The sequence below is a fragment of the Lepidochelys kempii genome, chromosome 12, assembly GCF_965140285.1.
Source record: "Lepidochelys kempii isolate rLepKem1 chromosome 12, rLepKem1.hap1, whole genome shotgun sequence".
NCBI classification, from domain to species: Eukaryota; Metazoa; Chordata; order Testudines; family Cheloniidae; genus Lepidochelys; species Lepidochelys kempii.
Window position 1 is genome coordinate 19,193,079 of NC_136391.1, and position 15,153 is coordinate 19,208,231.

The 15,153-nt window shown below is 41.5% G+C and overlaps 1 protein-coding gene across 1 annotated transcript in view; it reads left to right on the forward strand.

Moving 5' to 3' along the window:
* Window positions 1–15,153, forward strand: part of ITFG1 (integrin alpha FG-GAP repeat containing 1) — a 212,439-nt gene that overhangs the window by 44,838 nt on the left and 152,448 nt on the right. Inside the window, exon 7 of the mRNA XM_073307742.2 lies at window positions 12,494–12,555. Coding sequence (XP_073163843.1) covers window positions 12,494–12,555 — 62 coding nt within the window. The remainder of the gene's footprint in view (window positions 1–12,493; window positions 12,556–15,153) is intronic.

A 15,153-nucleotide genomic window follows, 5' to 3' on the forward strand; every position in this document is an offset into this window, starting at 1 on the left:
CTTAACCAGTGCCAAATACTTCATTCTCTGTGCTTTTCAGACTAAAAGGCGCATATTCAAATGCTAGTATTTTTAGCAGAACTGCAGACATAAGATACGGTAGGGCACCCTTAAAGGCTTGTCAGTTTTTAGTGAATTCGTTTTTTGGATTTGTAGTATGCTACGTATGTCAGAATAGGGGTGAAGTTTAGTTGACACTGCAAATAATGATTCAAAATTGTTAATTTTAAACATGACCTCTACAGTTTAAATCTAGGGATGCATGTACAAGTCTGAATAACATATACTAATATTAGTAGCTCTTCAAAATTCTGAAACCCAAATGTTACTGTTCATTCTGACAGATGTCTGTCCACTCCTCTTTCCCTCCAGCAGGTTTCATCAACAATATTAAAGAACTTAATGGTGCCCGAAAATTTTATTAAATCATATATGACGTAGGCTTCCTCTTCAGTCATAATTTTCTGTACCTAAAGAAGAACCAGAATCATGCAAGATTTCAGTGCAATAATCAGGGTCCTGCAGGGAGAGAACCTGCTACTACTTTTAAGGGCCTGTCTTCACCAAATGCGCTGCAGCGGCTGTATGTGTAGACACACTATGCTTACAGGAAAGAGCTCTCTTACTGGCATAATAAAACTACCTCCACAAGCGGCAGAAGCTCTCCCGCCAACATAGTGCTGTCCACAACGGCACTTATATGTGTGTTACTTACGTTGCTCATGGGGGTAGTTTTTTCAAACACCTGAGTGACACAAATTCTGCTGACCTAAACTGTAGTGTAGCCATAGCCTTAAAATAGAGGGGTCAGAGGGAGAGGAAATGGATTAAAGTTGTGTATTCAGTTGGGATTGTTGATGCTGTACTGAATGCAAAGCCTTTGTCACCATCTCCCAGTTCATGTCACATTTGGAGCATCCTCACTAGAGGCGGTCTAAAGACGGCTATTTGAACTGATGGCATAGTTTTGCTTAGCAGTCTTTTTGTTTAATCTAAAAACAGAGAAACAGCTGCAACTCTGAGCACATAAAAATTGCTTTATCTAAATTAGCATTCTAAGTGATCATTTTTTGTTGAATTCTCATGTTTCAGAAAATGAAATTTCATTATTGGGGTTGGCACAGACAGTGTAAGAGATTAATTCCTTTTCACTGCTGTAGTTCCTTTTCACTTGCTTTGGACCTTCAGGTTGTGTTTTAGTTCTTTGAGACTGCACAAAAATGATCAGCAGAATGGCATACCCCGGAGTTGTGAAACGCTGGTCTGTGGACTGAATCCAGCTCACTTGATGCATTTGTGTGGGGCTCAGGTGGTAAATTCAGGATCTTAAGAAAAATTGTAGCCTTCGTGTTTGCAGAGGGGACCTTCGATAAGTAAATGGTGTGTAAACCAATGCCCGTTTGCATAAAGCCTAAAACAGTGACTCGGGTGTGAAATTCTTGGTCTTGGATGTGATGAGAAAACTTTGCTTTGAATTTCACATAGTGTGTTAAATTAGGAGCCAGTTGTGTTTTATCTTTATTTTCCTTGTAACCATTTCTGCCTTTTGTGTGTCATTTCTTGTACTCACTAAAAAAATCTCTCTTTGTAGTTAATAAATGTGTTGTATTATTTTATATCTAATCCAGTGTGTTTAAATTGCAGTGTGGGGGAAACTCCATTTGGGGCAACAAGATGTACTCATATTATTTCTGTTGATGAAATGGGGGGCTTTATCTAAACTTGTACTGTCCTGAAGAGGGCTGGGCAGTTCAGGACATACGTTTCTGAGGAAAAACCTAAAACTGGAAAAGAGCCAAGGTGTGGCTGGTAGCAGCACAGACAGAGACATAGCTGGGAGTGACTTGCATGCTGTACCCATTTTAAAGGGCATCCTAGATTAGAGGGTGGGGTGACAGAGCTACCCATTAGTCTGGATTGTACCCTGGTATGTCACATTGTTTTGCTCATTTTATCGGTAAAAGGGAAAAGGGCTTGAGTGGGAAACTGAAAGTTACTACAGTGTATGCAGGGAAATGCAGAGACAATGAAGAAGTCTCAAAGACCAGGAAGAAGGAGAAAATAGAGAAAGGAGGATGTGGAAGAAAGGGGAACAAAAGGTAGAAGTAATGCTGGCCCTAAGGGCAAGGATTTTTTTTTTTTTTTTTTTTTTTGCTGAATGATACTGAATTGATTGGTAAGGTGCTGAATAAATCAAAGTTACTTAGTTACTACCCAAGACCGTATGCTACTCATGATCTCTGTGCAAACCATACAGGCATGCATGACTTTGGTTTGTAATTTAGGCCGTCACCTTTGAAAACTTTGCCCAAGGTTTCTTGAAACATCCAGAATGGAAGACCTTCCCAATATACTGCAGTAGCTAAAAAAGGACTTTATAAATGTATTCACCTCCACATTTTCATTTAACATAGTAAACCAGGGGCAGGCAAACTTTTTGGCCTGAGGGCCGCATCAGGTTTCTGAAATTTTTTATAGAGGGCTGGTTAGGGGAGGCTGTGTGCCTCCCCAAACAGCCAGGCATGGTCTGGCCCCCACCCTCATCGAACCCCCCGCCTTTCCTTCCTGACTGCCCCCTCCCGCCCCTGGGACCACTGCCCCATCCATCCCCCGTCCCCTGACTGCCCCCCCATCCAACCCCTCCTCTCCTTCCTGACTGCCCCCCTGGGACCTCTGCCCCCCTTCAACCTCTGTTCCCCACCCTCAGACTGCCCCGACCCCTATCCACACCCCTGACCACCCCCCGAACTCCCCTGCCCTCTATCCAACCCCTCCTCCCCCCACTCCCTGCCCCCTTACTGCACTGCCTGGAGCACCGGTGGCTGGCAGCACGGAGCACCGGGTCAGGCCGGGCTCTGCAGCCCTGCTGCCCAGAGCGTGGCGGCAGGGGAAGGGGGACAGCCTCCCAGGCCAGGAGCTCTGGGGCGCGGTAGGACGTTCCCGCGAGCTGGATGTGGCCCACAGACTGTAGTTTGCCCACCTCTGTAGTAAACAATTCAGACATATTAAATTATAATCTTTTCATTAGCTTTTGTAGTTTGTCTCAGATTCAATCCCCAGATTTATTCCTCCCACACACTAGATAGCTGAAATGTGTATTATTAGGCTAAGTGACATACAAGCCATTGTATTTTCTTTCTAGTTTTTTCAGTAGTTAATTCATTTTAGAGCTATTTTTTATTCTGGTCCTATCATCATGAATTTTATGAGATTCTTTTTTATTTTTAATTTGCCACCTAGTGTTACAGCAGTTCCCAGTAGCAGTAATATAAATCTCTGTTCCCATTATGAAATTATATTTTGAGTCGTGTATAACATGACTAATTTAATCTGCATCAAGCTGAAACTTTTTTAAGAAAATCTTTGATTTTTATATTAGAAAAAACTAATTCACCACATATTTCCACTCACTACAAGCATTTAGAAAATATTACGGAACAAGACATGCACTCTAAATTACAAATATTAGAGGAAAATAATACAAACTAACATGGGAGTAAACTGATGTTCAGACCCAATCGAATGCAAAATAATCTTATAAAACAAAAAGAAAAGGAGTACTTGTGGCACTTTAGAGACTAACCAATTTATTTGAGCATAAGTTTTCGTGAGCTACAGCTCACTTCATCGGATGCGTCCGATGAAGTGAGCTGTAGCTCACGAAAGCTTATGCTCAAATAAATTGGTCAGTCTCTAAGGTGCCACAAGTACTCCTTTTCGTTTTGCAAATACAGACTAACACGGCTGTTACTCTGAAACCTGTCTTTATAAAACAAGGATGAGCCATGTGTGAAGTTAGTTGGTGCATGTATTGTGAAACACATACCAGTAGTAAGACAAGCTATATTTATATAGCAATTCTCAAGGAAGACAGAAAGGATTGATCCCATACTAAAAAAGGCAGGCCTTCCATTAACTTTATTGAATGAGAGACTCTGTAGGATGAAAGGAATCATGCCTAAAATATTGATTTAATTGGTTTAATGTATTTTCTAATTTAGAGAAAAAAATAACTTGGTATTCGGTACAGTTCCAAAACAAAAAAAAATTTAAAAAAAAGGGTAATTACATTCAGTTAGTCCTATAAGCATTATTTCATGGCTAGGGCGTTTAACTTTCTAACAGTAGATAATATGCCCACACTTCCTTTGCAGGTTTTACTGGCAGACTTGCATCATCCATATTAATGTATAGCTTCAATCCTGTAAACCTCATTTCACCAGGATTACTATAGGCAAGAGTCATCCCTTTTTTGATGGATTACATTATAAGACGTTTTACTTGTTCCGGCAAACTGAAGGCAAAGCTTTAGCCAGGAAGATTCATTATATTTTAAATAATGGTATTTGTGTGAAAAGGAGGGCTTACATGTATTGACGGGCCAAAATTAATGGCAAGCAGATGTGTGGGGAAACTTGTTTCACCGTTTTGTCCATATATCTCATTACTGGCATTTTGCTTTTCCAGTCTTTATCCTCACCTGATCAAAGACCATTAGTCATTCCAAATTGCGTGTTGTGCTTGTAATAAGATTAGTATGAGGCCTCCAAAATCATTTTTTGCTTATGACCTTAACTAGAGTTGAATCCAAATTTCCAAAAGTAAAATCTAATGTATTGATGCACCCTGCCACTGTAGGTGCTGGAACTAGGTGTACAGCAGCACTCCCTGCTTTGAAGCGGTTTCCATCATTTATAGGGTTTGCAGTTTGGTTCAAAGGCTTTCAGCACTCCCACTGTACAAATTGTTCCAGTTCCCCTGCCTGCCACCCATCTTTGTTTGGTTTTTCTTGGGTTAACTGCATGAAAATATAGGAATGTGGGGGAAGAGTGTTTTTGTTGATCAAAAAATTATTTCCAAATGGGGTGATCTGAGCTGTGTGGAGGGTAGTCCAATGTTTAACGCCCATTCGTGGGAGTTAATGAAGAATAGACTGTCTTATGGACTGTTTTTTAAAATAGCTGTCGTCAGGATTGCAACTGTTATTAATTCATAACTTGCAAATATGTCCTATTTGTGAACTCATAACTGCATATAGTGGAATGGTTTGCTTGGAAAAAGGACTGTTATTAAAAAATGGCATACACAGATACTTACTCAGAAAGCTTCAAAGAGTGGAGATTAAATTAACTATTTACTGTATACATTAATTCTCAGTAGTGTTAATTTAATTTCTTGGAATTTTGGTAAACACACTCCATCCATATTATCTTAGTCTACTTTAGAGAGAAAGAGAGAAACTATTTGGCTATGCCTCTGTACAGTACCATATTGTCATATGGGGAGAATCATGAGATTACCAAAGGCACCTGATTATGATTTGTGCTTAAAAATGGCAAAACTATTTCATTGTCTATGTAAAAGAGCTCTATAACTATGTTAAAATTTTGTCAGTCTATGCTAATTTTTACAAATAAAAAAAATTAGGATAAAAACAAACCTTAAACCAAGAACTTCCAGAACTAAGAACTTCATAACAGCTTCAGAATAATTTACTTTGCGTAGCCTATGAATCTGGCTTTTCTACACTAAAAACACAACAGTGTTTTGTAAATAGATTGACACAATCAACTGACCCATTTACAACAAAATGAAAGTTCAGCCTCACAACAGCCCGTGAGCCATGTGTGTGCATTGGCAGCCATCCCATTTTGGCTAAGTAGGGCATAATTCATGGAAAACAGGCACATGCAATGCATCACCAGCAATAATGGGATAATGTTGTCAAAGATGCCCTGCTGCACTGAGAGCTGGTACGAAGGAGGACTGGTGCATAGAATCATAGAATATCAGAGTTGGAAGGGACCTCAGGAGGTCACCTAATCCAACCCCCTGCTTAAAGCAGGACCAATCCCCAATTAAATCATCCCAGCCAGGGCTTTGTCAAGCCTGACCTTAAAAACTTCTAAGGAAGGAGATTCTACCACCTCCCTAGGTAACGCATTCCAGTGTTTCACCACCCTCCTAGTGAAAAAGTTTTTCCTAATATCCAACCTAAACCTCCCCCACTGCAACTTGAGACCATTACTCCTTGTCCTGTCCTCTTCTACCACTGAGAATAATCTAGAACCATCCTCTCTGGAACCACCTCTCAGGTAGTTGAAAGCAGCTATCAAATCCCCCCTCATTCTTCTCTTCTGCAGACTAAACAATCCCAGTTCCCTCAGCCTCTCCTCATAAGTCATGTGTTCCAGACCCCTAATCATTTTTGTTGCCCTTCGCAGGACTCTCTCCAATTTATCCACATCCTTCTTGTAGTGTGGGGCCCAAAACTGGACACAGTACTCCAGAGGAGGCCTCACCAATGTCGAATAGAGGGGGACGATCACGTCCCTCGATCTGCTCGCTATGCCCCTACTTATACATCCCAAAATGCCATTGGCCTTCTTGGCAACAAGGGCACACTGCTGACTCATATCCAGCTTCTCGTCCACTGTCACCCCTAGGTCCTTTTCCGCAGAACTGCTGCCTAGCCATTCGGTCCCTAGTCTGTAGCTGTGCATTGGGTTCTTCCGTCCTAAGTGCAGGACTCTGCACTTATCCTTATTGAACCTTATCAGATTTCTTTTGGCCCAATCCTCCAATTTGTCTAGGTCCCTCTGTATCCTATCCCTGCCCTCCAGCGTATCTACCACTCCTCCCAGTTTAGTATCATCCGCAAATTTGCTGAGAGTGCAATCCACACCATCCTCCAGATCATTTATGAAGATATGAAACAAAACCGGCCCCAGGACCGACCCCTGGGGCACTCCACTTGACACCGGCCGCCAACGAGACATGGAGCCATTGATCACTACCCGTTGAGCCCGACAATCTAGCCAACTTTCTACCCACCTTATAGTGCATTCATCCAGCCCATACTTCTTTAACTTGCTGACAAGAATACTGTGGGAGACCATGTCAAAAGCTTTGCTAAAGTCAAGAAACAATACATCCACTGCTTTCCCTTCATCCACAGAACCAGTAATCTCATCATAGAAGGCGATTAGATTAGTCAGGCATGACCTTCCCTTGGTGAATCCATGCTGACTGTTCCTGATCACTTTCCTCTCATGTAAGTGCTTCAGGATTGATTCTTTGAGGACCTGCTCCATGATTTTTCCGGGGACTGAGGTGAGGCTGACTGGCCTGTAGTTCCCAGGATCCTCCTCCTTCCCTTTTTTAAAGATTGGCACTACATTAGCCTTTTTCCAGTCATCCGGGACTTCCCCCATTCGCCACGAGTTTTCAAAGATAATGGCCAATGGCTCTGCAATCACAGCCGCCAGTTCCTTTAGCACTCTCGGATGCAACTCGTCCGGCCCCATGGATTTGTGCACGTCCTGCTTTTCTAAATAGTCCCTAACCACCTCTTTCTCCACAGAGGGCTGGCCATCTATTCCCCATGTTGTGATGCCCAGTGCAGCAGTCTGGGAGCTGACCTTGTTCGTGAAGACAGAGGCAAAAAAAGCATTGAGTACATTAGCTTTTTCCATATCCTCTGTCACTAGGTTGCCTCCCTCATTCATTAAGGGGCCCACACTTTCCTTGGCTTTCTTCTTGTTGCCAACATACCTGAAGAAACCCTTTTTGTTACTCTTGACATCTCTTGCTAGCTGCAGCTCCAGGTGCGATTTGGCCCTCCTGATTTCATTCCTACATGCCCGAGCAATATTTTTATACTCTTCCCTGGACATATGTCCAACCTTCCACTTCTTGTAAGCTTCTTTTTTATGTTTAAGATCCGCTAGGATTTCACCGTTAAGCCAAGCTGGTTGCCTGCCATATTTACTATTCTTTCGACACATCGGGATGGTTTGTCCCTGTAACCTCAACAGGGATTCCTTGAAATACAGCCAGCTCTCCTGGACTCCTTTCCCCTTCGTGTTAGTCCCCCAGGGGATCCTACCCATCCGTTCCCTGAGGGAGTCGAAGTCTGCTTTCCTGAAGTCCAGGGTCCGTATCCTGCTGCTTAGCTTTCTTCCCTGTGTCAGGATCCTGAACTCAACCAACTCATGGTCACTGCGTCCCAGATTCCCATCCACTTTTGCTTCCCCTACTAATTCTTCCCGGTTTGTGAGCAGCAGGTCAAGAAAAGCTCCCCCCCAGTTGGCTTCTCTAGCACTTGCACCAGGATGTAGGTCTTATATGCACTATGCAAAAGTGTACCAAACAGGTTATGTGAAGACTGATATATTGCCAGTGTGACTGAGAGCCAGTTATGGTCACTCAATTAGGGTGAACTGCAAGAATGGGGCAGCCAAACCCCAAAAAGATGGCAGATATTACAATACTTAAATTTGCCAAGCCAGTGTAAAACAGCTTCTTTATTACTTTACTAGTTACTCAGAAGTCCAAACAACACAGTTCCCTTAAAGTGATCCAGCCACAGGCCTCCATCCAGGTACCCACGTCAAATATGATGAAAATTTCTGTAAATCTTGTTTCATCATATAAAAGAAAAGATTCTACCAATCCCAAAGGATCAGACACATTACCTCCCACATTACTGGATATTTCAGATCTTATGCTACAGCCAATTCTTATTAACTAAATGAAAATTTATTAAAAAAACAAAAGAGAGAGAGTATGGTTAAAAGATCAATATATATACAGACATGAGTTCAGTCCATTAAGGTTCAGATTCATAGCAGAGATGGTGAGCTTTGTAGTTGCAAAGAGTTCCTTTAGAATTGAGTTCATAGGTCATAATCCAATGTCAAAATATCATATTCAGGGCATACCAGCATAACTGGGACCTCAGTCTTGCAACTCAAACTTCCTTCAATGAAGCCTAAGCAGATCTGAGATGACAGAATCAGGACCCAAGGGTCTTTGTATACAGTGTCCTAGCATCCACTTGACCACACAGTCCTGGTTAAACAATAGGCTTTTGATGTAATCATTTGCTTTCTAAACAGCTTAATTGATCACTCTCATTATAGTAAAAAGAAAAGGAGTACTTGTGGCACCTTAGAGACTAACCAATTTATTTGAGCATGAGCTTTCGTGAGCTACAGCTCACTTCATCAGATGTTTACCGTGGAAACTGCAGCAGACTTTATATACACACAGAAATCATGAAACAATACCTCCTCCCACCCCACTGTCCTGCTGGTAATAGCTTATCTAAAGTGATCAACCCACCTGTTGATCACTTTAGATAAGCTATTACCAGCAGGACAGTGGGGTGGGAGGAGGTATTGTTTCATGATTTCTGTGTGTATATAAAGTCTGCTGCAGTTTCCACGGTAAACATCTGATGAAGTGAGCTGTAGCTCACGAAAGCTCATGCTCAAATAAATTGGTTAGTCTCTAAGGTGCCACAAGTACTCCTTTTCTTTTTGCGAATACAGACTAACACGGCTGTTCCTCTGAAACCTCTCATTATAGTGTGTATGGCAACACGCATTTTTTCATGGGGTGTGTGTATTTCCTACTGTATTTTCCACTGCATGCATCCGATGAAGTGGGTTTTAGCCCACGAAAGCTTATGCTCAAATAAATTTGTTAGTCTCTAAGGTGCCACAAGTACTCCTCATTCTTTTTGCTGATACAGATACCACTCTCAAACCCATCAGTAATTAGTTACACAAATTAACATAGGGCAATTTATCCATTAGGCAGTCTTTTACAGACTTCAAAGAGACATATAGACAATGACATTATTCTACCCAAGATTCATCCAAATGTTAATATTCCCTTTTGATCTCTGAATCAGTACTTGTAGTGAGGGACAGGAACTGTCTGTTTAGGAATAGCATCTAAGATGCACACAATTAGTATTACTTCAAACAATATACGTTTGCATTTCAAAGGTCGAGCCTATTTAGCATGAATGGCCCTAATTATCATTCACATACCTTTCTAACATGACTTTAAAGGTGAGCTTTGGGTCATTCAGCCTGCAAGCTGTGTAACCCTTTCTAGCCATGTGTCACAGCCAGCCAAGGTCTCTGCTAAAGAAGAAACTCTGTTAGCTGCCATTGTTACTCACCAGGTATTCTACATGTGGTATGGAGACACACAAAATGTTTAGAGCCAACCATGACAATTACTGTTTGCAAATGTGCTTAAATGTTGTAGTGTGGAGAGGATATTAATGTTTTGAATGTTAAAATTGCTCTTACTTTTAAGAATCCCTAAGTCTTTCATTGACTTCTCAGTGAGAGTTTGACTGGGCCACATATGTATGGCCCTATCAAATTCGTGGTCCATTTTGGTCAATTTCATGGTCACAGAATTTTTTTAAAATTGTACATTTCATTATTTCAGATCTTTAGATCTGAAATTTCACGGTATTGTAATTGTAGGGGTCCTGGCCCAAAAAGGAGTTGAGAGATTGCTAGGTTATTGTAGGGGGGGTTGCAATACGGCTATCCTTAATTTCTGCACTGTTGCTGCTGGCAACACTGCTGCCAGCAGAGCTGCGTGTCCAGAGAACGGCGGCTGCTGGCCAAGAGCCCAGCTCTGAAGGCAGAGCCGCTGCCAGCAGCAGCGCAGAAGTAAGGATGGCAATACCATACCATGCCACCCTTACTTCTGTGCTGCTGCTGGTGAGCACTAGCCTTCAGAGCTGGGTGCCTGGCCAACAGCTGCTGCCCTCCGGCTGCCCAACAATGAAGGTAGCAGCACAGAAGTAAGGGTTGCAATACCATGACCACCCTAAAATAACCTTGCACCCCCCAACCCTGTTTTGGGTTCAGACCCCCAGTTTGTGAAATGCTGGTCTCCCCTGTGAAATCTGTTTAGTGTAGGGTGAAAGCACACAAATAACCAGATTCCATGAGGGAAAACCAGATTTCACAGTCTGTGACTCGTTTTTCATGGCCACGAATTTGGTAGCGCCTTACCCAGGTACAGCAGAAGTGAAGAAAAAATATCTTTTTTTTTTTTAAACTAATCACTGGATTATTCCCATGGCTCTAATAAGTGATTATCCTTGCTTTTGTGGCTAGGTTCTTAATATTTTAATGTATATATCAGCATCATGTTCAGTGACTCTATATATAAACCATGATTTTCCACAGACAAAAGGTAAAACATTGCCAAGTTCAAATTCTGTTTTCAAAGCTACAATAAGTAAATTTTAAAAAAGGGGGAAAAAAGTCTCTGACATATCACATTTTTATGCATTAGTCCTGATTATTTCAATTTAAAATTCATAAGGATTAATACAGCTTTAAAATTCAAATAAAGCAAATTATCATTTTAAGGTCTTCCATTTATATGCACTGAGTAAAATGGTCATTATGTTATCATTATACTAACATAATAAATTAAGCTACTAGAATGATTTAGGAGCTAGACTGCATCTTAGTTTAACTGGGATGTTTAATTAGTTTGTCATCTTTGCTGGTATTTTTAAATAAATATTTTTAAAAGCTCTAATTGTAAAGAACAATTGGTTATTAAAAGTTAACTATTGGGTATCTTTTTGTGAGTCACATTTTCAGACGGTCATCCATTCATAAGTCTTAAATGCTTGATAGACATTTTTAAGGGTCTAGAAAGATAGAGTAAATGTTGTAGCTTTCAGGGTTTTTTTTTTTTAAAAAAGGTTTCTTTAATCGAACAGGACACTTATCCTTAATGTGGCTTTTAAATTTTCGTATAACACATTCTGTCTGCTTCTTCAGGATGATATCAGGGAAAAGCATGAATGTAACAGTAACTCTTTGAGGGTTCTTACTGTATACAAAGGAACAACTGTATCATAGCCTGAATAGTGACAACACTTGAGCGCAGTCATGGAGCTCTGTTACCTAAGTAGTGAAATAGTTTTGCCATTTTAAATTTAAAATAGTAAATGGAAGAAGGAAAAAATAACAAAATGGGCCATCAGATTGCTGAAAGGTGATTGTGTTTAAAACGTTTTAATACATATAGTACTTGGTTGTCGTCATTCTTTCCAAAATCCTTTCCCCACTTCCCTTCTCCCTTCCCTCCTCCCGTTTTCCCTCTTTGGAAATCTTCCCAAAATACCTCCAATCAAAAGTATAGATTCTTCTGTAAGCAGTAATGTTCTGATGAAAAAATGTCTCTTTTTTGGGCGGGGGGGGCTAATCAGTGTAGAGCTAATTTCGATGCCAGAGAAGCTAGAAAAACATTATGATGTTTAGCAAATGATAAAGATTCTGTGTGATGTTTTCTTCAGTTTTGAGAATTGTTTACCTCTCTTCCCTAATGAGGAATTTCATAACTCTTCACTTGTACACGTGGTTTTCTAACACTTACTTCTGTGTGTACATCTTTTTATGTTTTTGTTTAGGTATGTGTATACATTCACAGGCATTAGTGTAACAAAAGTGTGTATTTTCAAACAGTTGTAGTTGTACAAGTAGAGGCTTAGGGCTGAAAACAAGCTCTTTTTTTTACAATGTTTTGATCTGTTTGTTTATGCATTCGAAAACCACTGGACTACTAAGTAAACTAATTTACATATATATAGGATTAAAAGTACATGTATAATTAAATATTAAATCTTGTAATTGTATTACATTTGTTGTTTCAGATTTGTTCCTTACAACATTATCAAATTCCCAACAAATTCAGTTTGAAACATGGGTAAATAAGGTAAGGAATAAAATACAGCAAACATCTTATGCTAAAACATAGCTTTAAGAAATATAAAACAAAGAGGTCACCTGATACTGATTTCAAGAATAAACAGAGCTGACATTAAGAGATCGTAGCTGCACTGTTGCATTCAAACTGCTGAATATTGCTGGAGGAGATGATTCACTCAGCATCAGTTCCTCTGCAGGATTTTAGCATGACTGCCAATTAAACCAATCAGTCTACCCTAATGCACATGTTAACAGGACTCCTGTGGTGGTGTCAGCTGTTGTAAGAGGTTACTGTCATTTAATTTGTCAGCATGATGGTTTATGAAGAAAAAGCTTTTCTAAGGAGTAATTTTTCCTTGTTGCCTCCAGGCATGGATATTTTTAGTTTGATTTAAATGTGGCTAAAAAGATTTCAAGGCATGAATAAAAGACTTTTGTGAGTCAGATATTTAGATGACACACTTTTCCCTATAGAACATGTCTCTAATTATAGATCGGAAACTCTCAAGTAGCTATCACAGCACAACTCAGAGTAAAAAGGAAAAACAAACAAAAGGCATCAATCTTTTTCGGCAGGAAGTCCATTTCTTGACTATCTGCTTTCAAGATGTCTCTATTAAAAGCCGTGATTCAATCCAGATTGGCTTGTAACAATTAATTAAAAAAACCATTAGGTAGTATGAGATAAAAATGAAAGGTTTGAATAGGCAGTCTTTAAGTAAAATATAATTTGATAATGTCATTATCCATTGCTTTGTGCACAAAATGGCATGGAGATCTTGTGGAAATACTGTGCAATTCAGGCAGTATTGCTGAGCCTGGAGGGAGTGGAACATGGAGAAAAATTCAATTGGGAATCAGTCTGGTAAAGATAGGCACTTCTAGAATGATGTGAAAACATCTAAACATAGAAATAATGAGGAGGTGTGGGGGTTTTGAGTGGGGACAGAGGGGTTGAGGAGATAATGATGCTGTAGTACAGCTATGAGCCATGAAGGTGTCCTAAGTTGTTTTGGTAGCTTTAAATTTTATGCCTTTCATTCATGTTTAAATAATAAAATAGCTGCAACACACAGTACCCTCCAGCCATGACTCAGGCCCTGACCCTGCAACCGAGACTTGGTCTAGTGCCACCATAGACCCCTTATGACAGGAAGGCCCCTTGTACAGAGTACTCTCAGGGTATGTCTACACTACAGAATAAGGTCGAATTTATAGAAGTTGGTTTTTTAGAAATTGGTTTTATATATTCGAGTGTGTGTCCCCCCACAGAAAATGCTCTAAGTGCATTAAGTGCATTAACTCGGCGGAGTGCTTCCACAGTACCGAGGCTAGAGTCGACTTCCGGAGCGTTGCGCTGTGGGTAGCTATCCCACAGTTCCCGCAGTCTCCGCTGCCCATTGGAATTCTGGGTTGAGATCCCAATGCCTGATGGGGCTAAAACATTGTCGCAGGTGGTTCTGGGTACATATCGTCAGGCCCCCGTTCCCTCCCTCCCTCTGTGAAAGCAAGGGCAGACAATCGTTTTGTGCCTTTTTTCCTGAGTTACCTGTGCAGACGCCATACCACGGCAAGCATGGAGCCCGCTCAGGTAACCGTCACCGTATGTCTCCTGGGTGCTGGCAGACGCGGTACTGCATTGCTACACAGTAGCAGCAACCCCTTGCCTTGTGGCAGCAGAGGGTACAGTACGACTGGTAGCCGTCATCGTCAAGTCCGAGGTGCTCCTGGCCACATCGGCCACGAGCGCCTGGGCAGACATGGGTGCAGGGACTAAATCTGGAGTGACTTGACCAGGTCATTCTCTTTAGTCCTGCAGTCAGTCCTATTGAACCATCTTATGGTGAGCAGGCAGGCGATACGGATTGCTAGCAGTCCTTTGCACCATCTTCTGCCGAGCAGCCATGAGATGTGGATGGCATGCACTCCTTCTGCACCGTCTGCTGCCAGCCAAAGATGTAAAAGATAGATGGAGTGGATCAAAACAAGAAATAGACCAGATTTGTTTTGTACTCATTTGTCTCCTCCCCCGTCTAGGGGACTCATTCCTCTAGGTCACACTGCAGTCACTAACAGGGAAGGTGCAACGAGGTAAATCTAGCCATGTATCAATCAGAGGCCAGACTAACCCTCCTTATTCCAATAAGAACAATAACTTAGGTGCACCATTTCTTATTGGAACCCTCTGTGAAGTCCTGCCTGAAATACTCCTTGATGTAAAGCCAACCCCTTTGTTGATTTTAGCTCCCTGAAGCCAACCCTGTAAGCCATGTCGTCAGTCACCCCTCCCTCCGTCAGAGCAATGGCAGACAATCGTTCCGCGCCTTTTTTCTGTGCGGACACCATACCAAGGCAAGCATGGAGGCTGCTCAGCTCACTTTGGCAATTAGGAGCACATTAAAAACCACATGCATTATCCAGCAGTATATGCAGCACCAGAACCTGGCAAAGCAATACCGGGCGAGGAGGCGACGTCAGCGCGGTCACGTGAGTGATCAGGACAAGAACACAGATTTCTCTGAAAGCATGGGCCCTGCCAATGCATGCATCATGGTGCTAATGGGGCAGGTTCATGCTGTGGAACGCCGATTCTGGGCTCGGGAAA